Source organism: Cynara cardunculus (assembly GCF_001531365.2).
Source record: "Cynara cardunculus var. scolymus isolate 2C chromosome LG 11, CcrdV1, whole genome shotgun sequence".
Lineage (NCBI taxonomy): Eukaryota > Viridiplantae > Streptophyta > Magnoliopsida > Asterales > Asteraceae > Cynara > Cynara cardunculus.
In genome coordinates this window covers 13,666,302-13,684,838 of record NC_037538.1, presented here as the reverse complement: position 1 = coordinate 13,684,838, position 18,537 = coordinate 13,666,302, and the positions used below count along the sequence as shown (strand labels likewise).

The 18,537-nt window shown below is 37.8% G+C and overlaps 2 protein-coding genes across 3 annotated transcripts; both read left to right on the top strand.

Annotated features, from left to right (window-relative positions):
* The first annotated feature begins 433 nt into the window (after positions 1-433).
* LOC112522298 (receptor-like protein kinase HSL1) lies at positions 434-3,826 on the top strand. The gene is made up of 2 exons (XM_025131426.1): positions 434-3,146; positions 3,298-3,826. The coding sequence occupies exons 1-2, from the start codon at positions 491-493 to the stop codon at positions 3,738-3,740; spliced, it is 3,099 nt and encodes a 1,032-aa protein (XP_024987194.1). The 5' UTR covers positions 434-490; the 3' UTR covers positions 3,741-3,826.
* Positions 3,827-6,163: 2,337 nt separating this feature from the next.
* LOC112521514 (ribosome production factor 2 homolog) lies at positions 6,164-16,733 on the top strand. 2 transcript variants are annotated; one of them, XM_025130421.1, is made up of 8 exons: positions 6,199-6,225; positions 6,330-6,372; positions 11,822-11,897; positions 12,012-12,215; positions 13,289-13,534; positions 13,637-13,879; positions 14,708-14,773; positions 16,278-16,733. In XM_025130421.1, the coding sequence occupies exons 3-8, from the start codon at positions 11,829-11,831 to the stop codon at positions 16,401-16,403; spliced, it is 954 nt and encodes a 317-aa protein (XP_024986189.1). In that variant the 5' UTR covers positions 6,199-6,225; positions 6,330-6,372; positions 11,822-11,828; the 3' UTR covers positions 16,404-16,733. The 2 variants fall into 2 exon arrangements, with proteins under 2 accessions (XP_024986188.1, XP_024986189.1); XM_025130420.1 differs by lacking the exon at positions 6,330-6,372 and having other exon boundaries at positions 6,164-6,225.
* Positions 16,734-18,537: the final 1,804 nt, after the last annotated feature.

The window sequence follows — 18,537 nt, the reverse complement described above, 5'->3', positions numbered from 1 at the left end:
TGTTCTTGGTGTAAATCGAACACATTTGTGGAGGCGTTTAAATATGTTGGATTTTAAATATATTGAATTTTAAACCGTTATACAATTTATTTCATCGATATACTGTAATTGGAACCATAACTTTTATTTATTCAAATTGTATTAATATGTAAAGACCAAATATAACTTATATCATCGTTAAATTTTCTCTAATAAACCAGTGAAGCTTCAAAATCGTTAAAGTTCATAGTTCCCACCACATCGCGCAAGTACACAACTAGTCATTTGAAATGGAACGTTGGTCTTGAAGTAAAATTTTAGTGGTACAAACCGTAAATAACACCTAACCCAAGCCCTTTCTTTCAATCATACCACAACAACACCGCCGCCTGTCAACTATTTCATAAAACACACGGCTCCAGAATTTCGAAAACCAAGAAGTACGTAACGCCCATTGATTTTTCCCGGCAACACAAACCACCGCCACCGCCGCCGTAGAATCACCGGCGAAATGGCCAGTCTGCCACCGCCACCATCTATACCGATTCCTTTACACACACTCTTCTTGTTCGTTTTCATCACCGTGGTCGAATTTTCAGGTGTGACCTCACAACAGTTTTTGACTTCGGAGCGAAACACATTGCTTAACCTCAAGCAACGGTGGGGAAATCCGCCGTCGCTGACGAACTGGAACGCCTCTTCATCTCCGTGCAAATGGCCGGAAGTTTTCTGCAACGCCAACGGCTCCGTGATTATGCTTAACATTCCGAGCAAGGGATTAACCGGACCGATACCGGCGTCCATCTGTGACCTCCGGAACCTGAAAAACTTGCTTCTCTATGACAATTTTCTCACCGGGGAGTTCCCTAGGGTTTTGTATAATTGTTTGAAGCTGATTGAACTTGATATATCACAGAATGTTTTTTTTGGAAGGTTGCCGGACGATATTGACCTATTATCAGGACTCAAATCGCTTGTACTTGGAGCTAATAATTTTACCGGCGACATACCTCCGGCAATCGGTAATTTGTCAGCGTTAATGTCTTTGTTGTTGTATCAGAACTTGTTTAACGGTACAATACCGTCGGAGATTGGGAATTTATCCAATCTTGAAAGTTTAGGTCTGGCATATAACAGTTTTGCGACACCGGAAATACCACCGGAGTTTGGGAAGTTGAGTAAATTGAAGATTTTGTGGATGACTCAAACTAATTTGATCGGAAAAATACCAGAAAGTTTCGGAAACTTGTCTAGTTTAGAATCGTTGGATTTGAGTTCCAACAATTTGGAAGGGGAAATTCCTTCCGGATTGTTTCTGTTGAAGAATTTGAGTGATTTGTTCTTGTACAAGAACAATTTATCCGGCCAAATTCCATCAGTGATCGAGTCGTTAAATTTGACTCGAATCGATCTCGCTATGAACATGTTGAACGGTTCGATTCCTGAAGATTTTGGCAAATTGCAGCAACTGGAGGTGTTACATTTGTTTTCAAATCAATTATCCGGCGATATTCCGACGAGTATTTCTCAGATTCCAACCCTGAAGATTTTCCGTATCTTCAGAAATAATCTCAGTGGAGAATTACCTTCTGAACTCGGGATTCACTCGAATCTCGAAGCATTTGAGGTATCCGAGAACAAACTCACCGGAAAGTTGCCTGAGAATTTGTGCGCCGGAGGTACTTTGTTTGTCGTGGTTGCTTTTTCGAACAATCTCACCGGAGAAATCCCCGGATCACTTGAGAGTTGTGACAAGCTTCATACAATTCAGCTCTATGATAATAGTTTCACCGGTGAATTTCCTTCAAGAATTTGGACGTTGTTCAATCTTACAAGCTTGAGGATCAGCAGAAACCAACTTTCCGGTGAGCTTCCGACCAGAGTGGCATGGAATTTGTCTAGATTGGAGATCAGTGACAACAAGTTTTCCGGCCAAATTCCGGCAGGGATTTCTTCTTGGACGAAACTAAATGTGTTCAAAGCTAGTAACAACTTGCTTTCAGGTGAAATTCCAACCGAATTCACTAATCTTCCTGAGTTATCTGTTCTTTATCTTGACGGAAATTCACTTTCCGGCGAACTTCCATCAGAATTCAAGTCCTGGAAGTCACTAACCACATTAAATCTAGCCAGAAACAAACTCTCCGGCCAGATTCCACCAGCGATCAGTTCTTTACAGGATCTTCTCGATCTTGATCTATCAGAAAACCAATTTTCCGGCCAAATCCCGCCACAATTAAGCCTTTTGAGACTCACCTCTTTGAATCTATCTTCCAACAAACTCACCGGAAAAATCCCATTTGCATTCGATAACCTGGCTTACGGAAACAGCTTTTTGGACAATCCCAACCTCTGCGCTTCATCCCCAATCTCAGACCTCCATAACTGTCATGCCAAATCCAAATCCTCAAACTCCCACAAATTTTCATCCAAAATCATAATCATGATCGTCATTTTGTCTGCATTCGTCATACTTGTTGCCATTCTCTGCACATTATTCGTGTTCAGAAACTATCTCAAGAAGAAACAGAAACGGGATCTAACGACATGGAAACTGACCTCATTCCACAAATTGGAGTTCACAGAAGCAAACATTCTGTCATGCTTGACGGAAAACAACCTGATCGGAACCGGTGGTTCAGGGAAAGTTTACCAGATTGAAATCGGACGAATTGGGGAATACGTTGCTGTCAAAAAGATCTGGAACAACAAGAAACTCGACCATAATCTTGAAAAAGAGTTCTTATCCGAGGTTCAAATATTGGGTTCAATTCGTCATTCTAATATCGTCAAATTGCTATGCTGTATTTCTAGCAACGATTCTAAGCTTCTCGTTTACGAGTATATGGCGAACCAGAGTCTTGATAAGTGGTTACACTCGAAAAAGATGAAAACAAACCGTGGGTTGGTTCATCACATGATCTTGGATTGGCCCAGGCGACTGCAGATTGCAATTGGAGCGGCTCAGGGACTTTGTTATATGCACCATGATTGTTTTCCGGCGATCATTCATAGAGACGTGAAATCAAGCAATATATTGTTGGATTCGGAGTTTAAAGCGAGAATTGCGGATTTCGGATTAGCAAAGATTTTGACCAAGCAGAAGCCCGGTCAAGCCAACAACACATTGTCTGCTATAGCTGGCTCATTTGGCTACATTCCTCCTGGTAAGAACACTTTGACTTCGAAGGTCAAACCTAGTGAATTAAGATCGAAACTGATATTTGTCACACTAAATAGGAACTAAGACAACCTTCGTTGAATTCTGATGCATTTTGCTCTTATAAATACCGAACAATTTTGATTGATTGATTGCAGAGTACGCTTACTCAACAAGGGTAAACGAGCGGGTAGATGTATACAGCTTCGGTGTGGTGCTACTGGAACTGGTAACCGGTAAAGAACCGCACGAAGGAGACGGTGATATGAATCTAGCGGAATGGGCATGGTGGCATTACGGTGAAGGGAACTCGATGATCGAAGCTTTGGACCCGGAGGTCAAACAAGCCAATATGGAAGAAATCAGCCTAGTGTTCAAATTAGGACTCATTTGCACTAGCACATTGCCTTCAAGTCGGCCATCGATGAAAGAGGTATTGGAGATTCTCCGAAGATGTAAGCCGGCAAGCGAAGAGCGGAAAGTGGATGACGAGTTCGATGTTGCACCACTTCTAAGGAGAGAAAGTTATCTCTCGAATTATCGACGAAGTGGGAGTAAGGTTTTGAACGAAAGTATCAATATCTTTGATGGTAGATTGTAAAGGGTTGCGGAAAATTGTACGTTTTATGTAATGGCATGTTCTTTTTTTCGTGTGATTGTATAGAAATAAAGCTCTATTTACTGTTAGATTGTCGAGCTTCGTCGATTAATTATACCGTAATAACACGATAGTTGTATTTAGACTATTTAGATTCGTTAAAAATGCAAACTTTCCATTTCGATAGAAAATCGAAGGATGTATGCGGATAGGACAAGATTAGACTAGACGAGCAATAATGAGATAAATGGTAAAAGAATTGTGGAAGGTTTTAGGGTTTTTATTTAACAAGGGTAGTTTAGTAAATTACCATTCATATCCCATCTCTCTGATATTTGTTCCACCTATTTCGGCCAATTTGTCTAAGTTTCTGCCTTTTTCCGACCATTCTTTGGCCTTAAGAATACTGGTTTTAAGAAAGAGTTATCTACTAGGGATTCCGGCTTCATGCAGCCGAGTAGCAACCTGCAATTTGAATTGTAATAAAATGATCACCCAATGGAGACCCATTAACCAAAAGATTGAGTCGAGGCCCATGTTAGACTCGTGTTTTAAGATTCACGACCTAGTGATGTACGTTTTATGGTACTTAAAACAATTCATTGACAACCGTGTAACTCGCGACGATCGAGGTATCACTTAGAATGTTCGTGTATCAAAACATTAACAAATTTATATATAACTTTTGAAGCATCTTCAACGGTTTCTTTATAACTTTATAAACAAAAATCATAATCTCCAAAATAAAAAAAATTATATTTCACTCCATCAGTTTCTCCATTTTGAAGATTTTAGTAATAATTATGTAGTCAATTACAAAAACCGTCCCAACGGAGAGTTTTCGTAAACATAGACAATTATTGTAATTTACTTTAATTATATTATTAAAATATTCAATACATTTAATATATTAAATAACTATTCAAAATTAATATATTAATATTAATATTAAATTAAAAAAAAATTCTCTCTTTCGGTATAATTTTTAATTCATTTTGCTTTCATGCTTTTAACTAACTCTGTTAGAAAAAGTTCGTTAAATCAAGGGTAATTTTGTCTTTTTATCCTCAAAACAAAAATACGTCATTAAGCAAGATGGAAAGATTGAGGGGCTGTTTGTTTGGCTCTTAATGGTTCCATTAAGAGCCAACCTCTTAATCGCTAAGAGGTCAAGGCTGTTTGGGAAAAAAAAAATACTCTGAATGGTTACATTTTACCTCTTAACCATTTTGCATCCAGGGGCTCTCTAAACCATTCAGACTCTTCTTTTTCCATATTTGCCCTCTCCCCCAACATCTCCCCCACCCTCTCGTCGCCTCCTCCCCCCACCTTACGAATGCGATCGCCCTCTCCCCCAACCAGAGTGTCGTTCGTCGCCACCAACCAGAGTGTCGTTCAAAGACCCTCCCGTCGTTCAAAGACCCTCCCCCACCGTCGCCACCGTCGTTCAAAGACCCTCCCCCACCCTCTCGTCGCCGGACTCGCACAGCCCCTTCTATAYAGCACGCCCTTCACATCGCCTCCCACCCCCACGATCGTTGGTCTTCGTCTTCCCCCTCCCTGATCATCGCTCTTCCGGTTGCCATCTCCGGTCGCTCTTCCGGTCGCCGTCTCCGGTCTTCCAGCAGCTCGTATTTCCTCGCTTCCTACCGTATTTCCTCGTATTTCTGTCGCCGTCTCCCCTTCAGTCATAAGGTTCCTTTTTCTTTCTTTCTTCTTCTTCATGTGTGGTGAATGATTGTCTTTGATGTAGGCTTGATCTTATTTGCAACTAATTGATGTTCAGACTTTTGGTTGATCATTATTGATGATATAACTAGGGTTTATAGCTTAGTGATATATGTGCATTGATGATTGCTTATTAGGCAGAGGGACTAGAAGGAGATCTAGATGAAGTTACACACAGTTATATTTCATTAATATGAAATATGTAGTTACATTTACAAAGTAATTGTTTTATTCAGATATCTGCCAAACAGTTATATTTCATTCAGTACTAAATCATATAGAGGGTTAAAATGGTAATTTGTTATCATTCAGAGAACATTTACCAAACAACCATATTTCATTCAGCACTTAACCATTCTGACCCTCTTAACCATTCTGACCACTTAACCATTCTGCACAAAACCATTCAGCAACTGCCAAACAGCCCCTGAGACATTTTAGTGTTGACCATATATAGTAGAACGGAAAGTTGAAACAACGTTAAATTCATAATAGAGTGGTTGACGTTTTTAACGGATCTCATCCCTATTTTGAAATAATTAACTGAGGTGGGTCTTTGTAGTTACATAGTTCAGTTTAAAACTGAAGTAGGAGGGGTAAAAGTGAAATAAAGAAAAGATATGGGGTGAAACCAGCAAGAAGAATAACTTAAAATAAGTGCGTCTTCATTCTTCGTTTCCCTCCTTCTTTTCAACGTAAAAGGTTGGTGTCTGCTTGGGTCGCCTCTTGCTCCACCGCCGTCCGCCGCTTTCATATTCTGGTTCGTTCGTCTCTTTTGATTTTTCCTTTCGTATACCTGTTTTAGTGTTGATTCTTATGTCAATGTTAGTATGGGATGAATTGAGCTTTACTTTGTACTAACAGCTGAAGAGTTGGCCTTCGAGAATTTCGCAAACGGGAGTTTGTGGTAGGGTTTTAAACGTATTTGAGAAACTGAAAGCTAATTGCTCAAAAGTTATGGCTAATGTCACTAATAGAATGGTATTGAGTATTTGATTGGGTTTTCCCAAGGTGTATTTGTAAATAGAGGGGTGTTTTTATTGATACTTGCTGATTGCTGTTAAATATCAAGGTCATGAAACTTCCATATCTATAAGAAATTAGGAATGTATGTATGTATGTATGTATATGTAGTTTTTTTCTAAGGAATGGTGAATTGTTGTTATAGGAGAGTGTTGGGATGATTTATATATTTAGTTTAACACTTGATTGGTTCCGAAAATAGGAGGTGCACTTTGACTTCGGAGGTAATAACAAAGTTCACAGCAAAAACTGCTTTGTATTGATAGTTTGAAGTGTTATGTACGGTAACAAAGAAGAAAAGAGGAACATTAAAAAGTCTCGTCTTGAAAGCCCCTCATGACTAGCCTATTTAGTATTTTTATTCCTTAAAAATGCATGCAGCTCATACGAGACATTGCAAGTTGCTTTCATAGTTGCCCAACACACACCCCTGCAACTTGGAGCATGCATCTTACAAATGCCCAACTTGCTGAGAAAATTATTAAATGGAAATATGCCAAGAGTCTTTGTAAAGAAATCCACCCAATGGTGTGTGAGTGGGAACGTAGGAGGTGCGGGTTAAACCATTAACAATGGTATTCTGAACAAAATGATGGTCAATCTCGATATGTTTTGTAAAAAAAGAATGACCCGGAGATTCTTTTAAGTGATAGCGCCATAGCGGTTAATCCTTAGGCTCTTTTTGATTATTTGTGTTTGGCATCAAAGCAAGCGAGGGAAGGCGAGCGACTAGTCAACAACAAGCGAGCTGCTTGGCCTGTAGTAGGTATATGGTTCACTGCGGTAGGTATCAACACTATCCACAATACAGGAATATGCATAAACTGCAATTCAAAAGAGCTTACGGCGGGTCTGAGTAGGAAAAAATGAACTAAGTAGGGCATAAAACAATGAACTCTATACCACCAGAACAACAAAAGAAGAAAAGGATCTGAAAAAGGTCAATCTGATCCTTCTAGTAATCATCCACGATAGGTGGTCAAGTCGACCTACTAACCYGATGCATAATGACCTACTCATTGGACCTACCTATTCGCTATGACATATAGGGTTTGCTGCGATACGAAGAGCTTCTTGAATGTCAGAATGCAACTGACTATGTGTAACATGTGTAACACCAAGACTAGAAAGTAGCGATTTGAATCATATGAGCTCAGAAGTAGTATTAGCCATAGAATGGTACTTCGCCTCGACAAAGAAGTGAGACATTTATGTGTTGTTTCTTAGTCTTCTAGGAGATAGGAGATAGGAGACAAACCAAGTGTGATAAACCAAGCGGTAAAAGAAGGACGAGTGGTTGGGCACGTAGTCGAGCCTGAGTCACACTAATTGAATCGAAACAAAGAAGTACACTTGACCAGGATAACCTTTCAAGTAGCAAACTACTTGCAAAGCAACTTCTTAGTGAGCGATACAAGGTGCTTGCATAAATTGAGCCAAAGTATGTACCACATAGGAGACATCCAGACGAGTGATGGCCAAATAGATAAATCGAATGACAAGTTGGCGTTATTGCAATGGGTTGTCAAAAAAGGACTTCTAGGTGGCGTTTGGTTCGCAGAATGTTTTTGGATGGAATGGAATCTGTTGAAGGAATTGGAATGGAATGTTGTCAGGTTTGGCCACCTGTTTGGTTGGCAGACATTGGAATGAAATCTGTTAAGGAATTAGAATATGTCTGTTTGGTTCATAGAATGTAGCTTCGGAATTGGAATGAAATATTGGTAAATGACCAAAATGCATTTTTTTTGAAAATTTTAATTTTTTTAAACTAAAAATACTTTAATAAAATAATTATTTAATATGTAAAACAATATAAAATACACAACGCAAATATAACCATAAACCAAAAGACGTTACTAAATCGACGGTAGTCGGTGTTGGTTCAGATCGGTGGTGGTCGGCAGTGGTTCAGATGGCGGTGGTCGGCAGTGGTTCAGATAAAGGTGGTCCGCGGTGTTCAGATGGACGGTGGTTTAGATCGGCGGTGGCGGCGGTGGTTCAGATCGATGGTTGTTCATATCATTGGTGGTAGGCGGTGTCCAGCGGTGATTCAGATCAGTGGTAGTCGTCGGTGGTCAACAGAGGTTCAGTCTGTGGTGGTTTAGGTGGTGATGGTCGGATGTGGTTTAGATCAGCGGTGGTTTAGGTCGGTGATGGATCAGATCAGTGATGGTCGGAGGTGGTTCAGATCAGTAGTAGTTGGCGGTGTTTCAGATCGATGGTGGTCCGTAGTGGTTCAGATGGCGATGGTCGACAGTGGTTCAAATCGCCGGTGGATCAGATCGGTGGTGGCCGACGGTGGTTCAGATCGGTAGTGGTTGGCGGTGGTTCAGATCAGTGGTGGTTCAGACCGGTGGTGGTAGTCAGGGTGGTTCAGATGGCGATGGTCGGCGGTGGTTCAGATGGCGATCGAAGATTCAGATCGATGGTGGTCATATTGGGTTTTATGAGATTAGGGTATATTAGGTTAAGGGCATATTTGGTATTATGAAGATAGAGTATTTCATTCCATCAAAATACCATGTAGTTGCTAAGAAATGTTAAATTACTTTATTTGTGGAATTTGTAGGATTTTGAAGATTTCTTTCGTGAAAAAGAATGAACCAAACGAGGGAATGAAATTTGGTCAATGGAATTCAACATTCTAATTCCATCATATTTCTTCAGAATCTGCAAACCAAACGTCCCCTTAGATAATAAGATACGATGATTCTGCTCATTGGAATGGTGGCTGGTTTGGTCCCCAAAAAACCAATCATAGTAATAATGTTCAATGCATACCTGTGTTGCTATAAGAAAAATACTATTTGGGTTATGAGAAACTTCTAGGCCAAGAAAATATTTCAAAGACGCCAGGATCTTTCATGCTAAAACATGAATTCATATAATCTTCAAGTTATTGTATTGACGAAGAGTCATTACCAAATGATCAATATATACCAAGACATGCAATTGAACATCTCGATAGTGAAATGTAAAGAGAGAGTGGTCATCATAGGATTGAAGGAAACCCTACTGTTGAAGGGCATTAGATAGCTTAGCGAACCAACACCGAGGAGCTTGTTTTAGTCTATAAAGAGATTTTCGTAGATGACAAACAAGGCAAGGAGGACTCCTGCGATAAGCCAAAGGAGGACACATATAGACAATTTTCTCTAAATCGCCATGTAGAAAAGCATTGTGAATGTCCATTTGATGTTGTTCCCATTTATGGGCTTCGACCTCAACAAGAACTTAAATTAGTAACCATCTTAACAATAGGGGTAATGTTATTTGTATAGTCAATGCCCTCCTTTTTGGTGATTTCCAAAAATAACTAAGCGAGCCTTGTGTCATTTAAGAGGGCCATCAGAATGATATTTAAGACGATACAACCATTAACTATCAAGAGTTGTCTTATCGGATGGTAAAGATTCCATGTTCCAAGTGCCATTTGCTTCAAAAGCATGCATTTCATCTTTCTTTGTCACCCTTGTGATTTTGATTATGTGCAAAACAAAGACACCTAAAAACTCGAAGATGATGATGAGTGAGAGGTTTTTGGTATAGAAGTTCAAAAGGAGTTCTGCAACCTAAAAGAGTAGTAGGAGTGCAATTGACTAAGTAATCAACATTAAAACACACCTACCCAAGAAAATGATAGGTAAACGAATTGAAACATGAGAGCTCGAACAACATTTAAAATATGTTGATGTTTACGCTCTACCGACCATTTTGTTGAGGGGTGCCAATGCATGATGGTTTTTAAATAATGTCTTGAGCCAACAAAAAAGACTGCAATAGTTCAAATTTCAAATCATTTGTCCCTATCAACAATTTTCACAAGCTTATCAATCTAACATTTAACCGTGGCAAGAAACAGCGACAAAGTGGTTTGAAACTTTGTATTGTCAATCAACACGTAATTCCAAACATGAGAATTATCACTCACCATTGTCAAAAAGTTTAACTATGCTTTGTAAATCTTTTCCATGGTCAGGAGTCTTCTTGGTAACAACCTCTCTGCTTCTTGAGAGGCAGAGGAAAGGTCTGCCTACATCTCACCCATGACTCTACCTCCGGGTGAGATATGATGGGCTTGGTTTGATTGTCTAAAAATTGTTGGCTCTACAAGGAGTATGATATGGTCCCTGTAAGTCACAATGAAACAAGATCAAAAGAGCACAATGCTTTGTTTTCACTAATAGGAAATCTAGTTCTGTAATTTGCACGAACGCAGACATCACAAATTTTGTTTTATAAGACTTGGAACTAATCACACTAACATTAGGACTCATCTCAAGAACCTTGGTAGAAGGATTCCCCATTCGCTAAAGGAGCTCGTACAACAATCCTGAAAAACTATTGCCATCACCAATCAATGATAGTAGTAGACCCCCCATAGTTCACCCGATCCAATCAGCATCCTCGAAGCGTGGTATTGTATTACACATAGAGCATTAAGTGAACTGATGGTACAATCATGCTCATGTATAATTTGAGACACAGATATCAAGTTGCAGGTCAACTTTGGGACATATAAGACATTGTACAGAACCTAATTGCGAGCCAAAATCATCGTTCCTCCTTTCATAGCTGCAGGCATGCAGCCTGAGCTCCTGAAGCCCTATTTGTCCGTCTACATCACGTACATCATGTAGCAATGACAAAGTACCAGTCATATAATTAGAGGGGCTGATGTCAATGATCCACCGTTCACGATGATGCTTACCAGTCATATTGGGAGTACTAGATGAAAAAGACTGTTGTTGAAACACAGACTTGAGAACCTGCCACTGATCTCCAGTACCTCTCAGCCTTCTTCCAATATGTGTCCTTTTCACTCCCAAGGGGGCACCTGTCTTTTTTCACTCCATTGCTTAACGGAATGATATTTAATCATTATGCCATATCAATCTTTCAATCAGTTGCTATACTTCTGTTATGGATCCCTACAAAATCTCAAATGAATCAACCATTTAAATTGGATTTTGATTCTCAATTTGCTACAGTTGTTATACCATGTATCTTTGGGTAGAAATTGTGATCACTCATAGAAAAGTTTGTTCGTTCAAAAATGAACTGGTTAATCTTAAATCAATTAAATTCAAAGGTATGTATTGTAACAGCATATCATGTGGAGGGAAAATTTGTGAATTTGAAGTTACTTGCGAGGGGAGTATAAATAGTGACTCTTGAAATATTTAGTAGAAATTGTGTATCCTGAGCACTTGTTTTTTTTCTTTGCAAAAAGTGTTATAGGCCTGCTAAAATTAGCCAGCAAGAAGGATGTGAAATACAATGATGTTTTGTTGTGCTTACGCAGTCTTGCATGTGTTACCTGGTTGCAGGTATATCATGTTGCATATAAAAACCCCCAAATCACTGAGAGCCAAGAGGGAGCTTGAGAAACGTGCGCCAAAACTGGTAATTCTCAAAAATATTGTTTCCTTTTTATTGTAAGAATCAGATAGTTCGTTAATGAAATGCAATTGTGCTGCATTGTGATGAAAGCTAATGCCTAAATGTGTATTTTTGCAGGTGGAATATGGGAAAAAGACCCTCATATTGCATGGGACAAAAACGAGCAATGTCCTGAATGCAGTATTGACAGAAATCTATCATCTTAAGAAGGATAATGCTGTGAAATATAGCCGTAGAAATGATAACATCAGACCTTTTGAGAGTGGTGGTGAAACTTCACTAGAGTTTTACTCACTCAAAACTGATTGCAGCCTGTTTGTGGTAAGCTAAATACACTTTGCCGTCATTGTGAAATTATTACTAGTGCTTTGAGGCCCAATTAGTGGCCCATAATCCCAAAATAAACCATATGAGTGTTTTTTAGAACTTCTATAACAAAAGTTCATCAACAGCTTGCTAAAATGGTTGAGATTTGGTAGAGGTCCTGAGTTCAAGTTCGAGTATTGGGTATCATCCGGTTAAATTACCGTGGGTGTGTTGATGGGAAGACAGCATAATTTCACCCCCTTGTGTGTGTTCTGAGGTCTTCACAGAAAAACATTTTCATCCGGTTATAGTACTTTTGGTTTCTTTTACCTTTAATGACAGTTCTACTTCTTCCTCTAAATGTTCCTTCTCAAAACTTTTGATATTTCTCATAAAAATCATCATTAAGAATGTTGTTGTTTAGTTATCAAGCTTTATATATTTATCCAAAAACCATATAGAGAAATGCTTAGATGAAAGAAGATTATATTTAGAGTTCCATATCGACCAGACTTGGACCATTTCTTCTTAATATATGTTGGAACCTTCCTCGTCTTTCTTAATGGCTCTTTTGGGATTTCACATATTCTCACATGATATCAGAGCCAAGATCTACCACTTTAGGAACTCGATACTTTGGAACAATCTGTGTCTCTGCCCATATATCCTCCGTTGGAGGAGGCATGTTAGAGCCCAACATCGGCTAGATTTGGACCATTTCTTCTGAATATATACCTCTCTTCCCTTCTCAAGGGTTCTTTTGGACAGTTTTCTGAGGGTTCTACATATTCTTACAATATTCTCTAGGAGGATAGATTAGTAATCCCTTGTGATGATTACATCACACAGAACTAAATTTATGAGATTTGTACATTTGACTATTTGGGCAAAAGGCTTATTTTATTTGGGGACAGAGCAAGTTTTTATTTTCTGAATTTCTGCCTTGCCATACTTGTCAAAGTGCTTTATTGTGAAGTTCCTCACTTCTTGAGTTGTTTTTCCTTTATTTCTATATTTAATCATTGTTTTTTCCTGCTCATATCTTTCGCTCCAGCTTGTTTTGTCAACAAACTTTTTGCACCTTGCAGTATGGTTCACACTCTAAGAAGCGGCCTGACAATCTTGTGATAGGACGAACGTATGATCACCATGTTTATGACCTCGTGGAGGTCGGAATTGAAAATTTCAAAAGCATGGCATCATTTTCATATGATAAGAAAATAGCCCCCTTAATCGGATCAAAACCTTTTTTTGCTTTTATTGGAGAAGGATTTGAGAACGTTGAAGAGCTCAAACACCTTAAGGAGGTTTTGCTTGACTTGTTCAGAGGACAGGTGTGTCTGCCACTTCCCTTTCGTGTCCTTGTTTTAGCCGTTTCTTCTTTTATGCTTAAAGAGTATATTATGAAGCATTGATTCCGTAATCTACTGTTGCAGGTCGTGAAAAATCTGAATCTTGCTGGGTTAGATCGTGTGTATGTTTGTACAGCCGTGTCTTCTAACAAAGTGCTGTTCACACATTGTGCTCTGAGGCTTAAAAAGTCGGGCACCATTGTCCCGAGGATGGAGTTGGTGGAGGTGGGACCTTCAATGGATTTGGTAGTTAGAAGACATCGTCTTCCTGATGAAAGCCTAAAGAAAGAAGCCATGAAAATTGCTCCCGAGTTAACAAAGAAGAAGGTTGGTCGACTTTTTGTTTTTTTCCACACCTGCCCACAAACAAAAACCATTACTTTGTTCCCATTAAAATTGCAACACTAGTGATTTCCATGAAAAAGTTCTATACTCTAGTTGGTAGAAAGACGCCTAGTTAAGTCTATTTGCTCATTATTACTTTCAGAAATAATTTGATGACATCACTTTGTGGGTGCATTTAGTACATGGGATGGGATGGACAGTACTGAACAAAAACTTGTCCTATGTTTGGTGCAACATCAAACTAAGACAAGACATGACAGAGTGGGAGAAATATGCATTTTATTTATCCTACCAAAATAGGTGGAACAAAAATCAGGGAGATGAGACAAGATTGGTAAGTTACTAAACTACCCATGTCAAATTAAAACCGGGAAAACTTGGCACAATTTTTTTACCAACCTACTTTACTATCGCCCCGCCAGTCTTGTCCAAGTCCCGTCCGGTCTAGTCAAGACCATTCTTGTCTGCTTATCAAACGCACCCGAGTGCATAAGACCATTATTGTCTTCATTAAAGGGTCTTTATATAGTAAATGGAGAATCAAACATTTTACTTAAATCATACTCCAAATCAATGGATGCAAGCTTTATGGAACCAAGAAACTAATCATAATTTGGGGAAATGCTAAAGATCAAAAATAATTTGCGTCACGAATGCATTAGATGATTTGTATGGTACAACTAGTAATGCAGTTGGATGCTTGTACCCTGCAACTCAGGAATGCACTTGTTTGTGATCAAGATCTGTATCATTTAAAAGTTAACGTTGTTCTTAGATGTTTATGCTATTATCTATTTGTCATACTTTCAGGAGAAAAACGTCAGCAAAGATGCAATTGTGGGGAAAATCGGCAAGATCTATGTTCCTGATCAAGAGGTGTGTTTTCTCCCTATCCTTGTTCTATTCATGATACCACTCACAATAGCTAGCATTCAAATTAACATGAAGATTAGAGGCAGTATTGCACTTTAGACTCATTGGTCCAGAAGATTGATCCATAGCCATCTCTGCATCTAAAAAGAACCTACTAGTTAAGATATCACAAATTCTTGTTGTGAATCTTAATTATCATGTCATTAAGTTAATAGAAGCAGTAACTTTATGGTTGGTACCAAATTCAATATTTCATTTTCTAAAGAGAGGGGGGGTGTGATTATGAGGAGAAAAATGTGTTTATAAGACGGTTTTTTCCCTACATAAAGGTATCGTGGTTAGTTCGCGGTAAAATTAGTGGTAGCTGCAAATTTGCCCGAAAACAGTAAAGGGAGCCTTTGGTTTGATGGAATGATTTTGAGGGATTTGGATCTCGTGGAAAGATTTGAAATGGAGGGATTTGGATTTTCGTGGAAAGATTTGGAATTGGAGGGATTTGAAGTGGAATTGAATTCCATTATTTATAAATAATAAAAACAAATTATAAATAATTATAAAAATAGTTAAATTATCTTTTTATTTAGATTATTGCAAAATAAATGTTTTTAACACATTTTAAAACATTATTACATACAAATCTTACAAAACCACGTGAAATACCAAGCGTCTCCATGGGATTTCAAAATCCAATGTTCGTGGGATTTCAATCGCAATTTCAAATCCGGGAAACCAAACATGGATCAGAATAGAATTCAATTCCAAATCCCTCCAAATTCAATCCAATCTATCAAACCCAGCGGGACCTAACTCCTAAGGGCCCTTTTGACTCACGGGATTTGGAATTGAATTCCATTTCATTCCTGCGCTTGGTTTAAGGGAAGTCAAGAATTGAAATTCCGAGATTTCAATGAATTCCCACAAACATTGGGCTTAGAAATCCCATGGGATGGTCGGTATTTCATGGGAATTCGTAGGATTTGTTTGTAATGATGTTTTAAAATATGTAAAACATTTGTTTTGATATAATCAATTAATAAGTAATTCAATTATTTTTGTAATTATTTATAATTTGTTTTTATAAATTATCTATAAAGAATGGACTTCAATTCCATTCCAAATCCTACAAACCAAACTCACAAAGTCTCCAAATTCCAAATTCTTCCATGAAATCTAAATCCCTTAAAAATAATATTCTGTCAAACCAAATGGACCTGAGTTATAACCTTAGGGGGTGTCTAGTAACAGAATTGTTCCAGCGGAAACGGGGTGGTGTTTCCACAATAAGGTTTTGGGCCACCTACCCTACCCTAGGACCTGCGATTTACCTGCCCTATGATGATCGTCTTGGGACCGATACCGTGGAGGCGCTGCGGAGGATAAACACAAACCCTTTGCACCGAGATTTTTCTGAATCTAGTATTGGGGACACTGTCCTTTGTTTTTCTCTTTCTCATGGGATTATGAAACCACATTGAAATGGTCTCTTGTTTGTTATATGTCTTTTCAGGTTGGAAATGCATCTTTACCTTATAAGCCGAAGGGGGTGAAAAGGGAGCGTCGTGAAGCGAAGGCCAAAGGCGAAAGTAATAACCATGCAGAAAAGAAGCAGAAGCAACAGGACGACGATTGCTAATGGTTGCGTTTTTTTCGGTCATACTGTGTTTTCTTCTTTTTGTGTCTTAGTCGGTGATCTTTCGTTATAGTTCATTCAAAATTTTGGACATTTCTTTGGCGTCGATTTTGGTATCATGAGATGGCAAAGATGGGCTAGTTTACGTTATTGATGACTTGTTTTACTTCCACGAGCTGACTGATTGAGTCTATCATGTCATTTACCATACCGTGTGAGCATAGCAAGAACCGAGAATCTATACTGGTAAAAGGCATGGTAAGGACGCAGATAGTACTTTATGTGTAAAAGACGCTTACTAACAATCTTATTATATTATTTTGATGGTTGTGAATCTTATTTTGTAAACATCTGGTTAGTGTTGGTAAATGTCCCTTAAGTAATTATGGTCAACATCTTATAGTTGGTTGTTTTATAACATCTCCAACATATTCTCCAAAATGGAGATTTTTGTTCCAACAAATCCCCAAAACCGTCTCTAATATAGAGAAAGTAAAAGAGGGTGAAATTCTCCAAATTTTGAGAGATTTTAAAAAATGATTAAGGGGTTGTTTATTTACCTCTTAATAATTCCATTAAGAGACAACTTCTGAATAGTTAAGAGGTGAATTTTGTTTGACAAAAAAAAAATCTACCTTTTAATAATTTTAAAACCCTCTGAATGATTTTGTATTATGGATCTCCCTTAACCATTAAGAGCCATAATTTCATTGTATACAATTACCAAACAATTATATTTCATTTTGTACTATATCGTGAGAGCCTCTTAATCATTCTGATCACATAATAATTCTGCACCAAACCATTTAGCAATTGTCAAACAGCCCCCAACTATTTTTTCTTCCTATTAATAAGAATCCTTAAAATTAAATCTATAGGAAAGATAAAAACATTTTATGAAAAGTATGCAATATTTTAATAGTATAATTCAAACTGTAATCTTTAAAAATAGAGAAGCTGTTGAAGATGAATATAATTTTTTTTAGAGATTTTGACTTTTGATTCTTTATTTTGAAGAATCTGCTGGAGATTCTCTTAAAAATAGTATAATGGTTCTAAATCAAGTCAAAGCTACTCACCGAGTCCTACACAAAGTGGGGTTTGGGGTCGGTATGATGTATTCAGACCTTGTCTTCACCTTGGAGCATAAAGTGTTCGGTTCTGTAAATACCCCGATTTGTAAAAAGGTTATGAGAAGATTGGAGTTCTTTATTAACTATAATTGTATTTGTGCAGCCCGATGCAATGCATCTTGATTTTGAAGTCGAGAGCTCGAACCTTTAATCATGATTCATGTTTTGTTCCTTACGGTTTATTAATGGTTTTGTGTGCTTACGAGAGAACATGAGGGTCTACAGTTGATCATCAGTTTTTATGTAGTGTTTTGTTGTATTAATAAGATAACACTTAATCAGTATTCCAACATTTTTATTAGTTCATTATTGATTTTATGGAGTTTAAACGTGAGGTTTAAGAAGCTGTATCTATAAATTAATAAGAAGTTGTTTGGTTTAGTTGTTTGTATGCATTCGGCTAAATTGTTGTTCGGTTGTTGTACTGAATGAACGGTCTGAATGACAATCACTATTGTACCCCCTCAGTTTATATTAAATATCAGTGTTCAAAAAGGTGCGTCATGGCAGACTCGTCTCCGCCCTTATGTAATAGCTCATAGTGTTTCTATAAGCGTGGCTCACGCCATGGCGTCTTGAGTCATGTCGTGGCGCACGCTTTTTTGTAGTACATTATTTTTTCCCAAAAAAAAACTATTTTTTTTAATTTTTTTTATCTTTTGTGTTTTTACACTTTCAACTTTATAATTTATACCTTTATAGATCTAACTAATCACATCATTCACAGTTTCATAAATTTATAAACGTTATAGACTCACGGTTAAAATGAAGTTGCAAAATTACCTTTTGAAGTTCTATTTTAGATATTTAATCAAAAATTAATTTTTATAATAATAATTTATATGATTTTTCTTCTTATAATATGAATCTACATTTTTTAATGTCATTATCTAATTAGATAATATAAAGAAAACACACACACACACACACATATATATATATATATATATATATATAACTCTATTTGTTATTATTATAATTAATGGGTTGAGTTCACGTGAGAC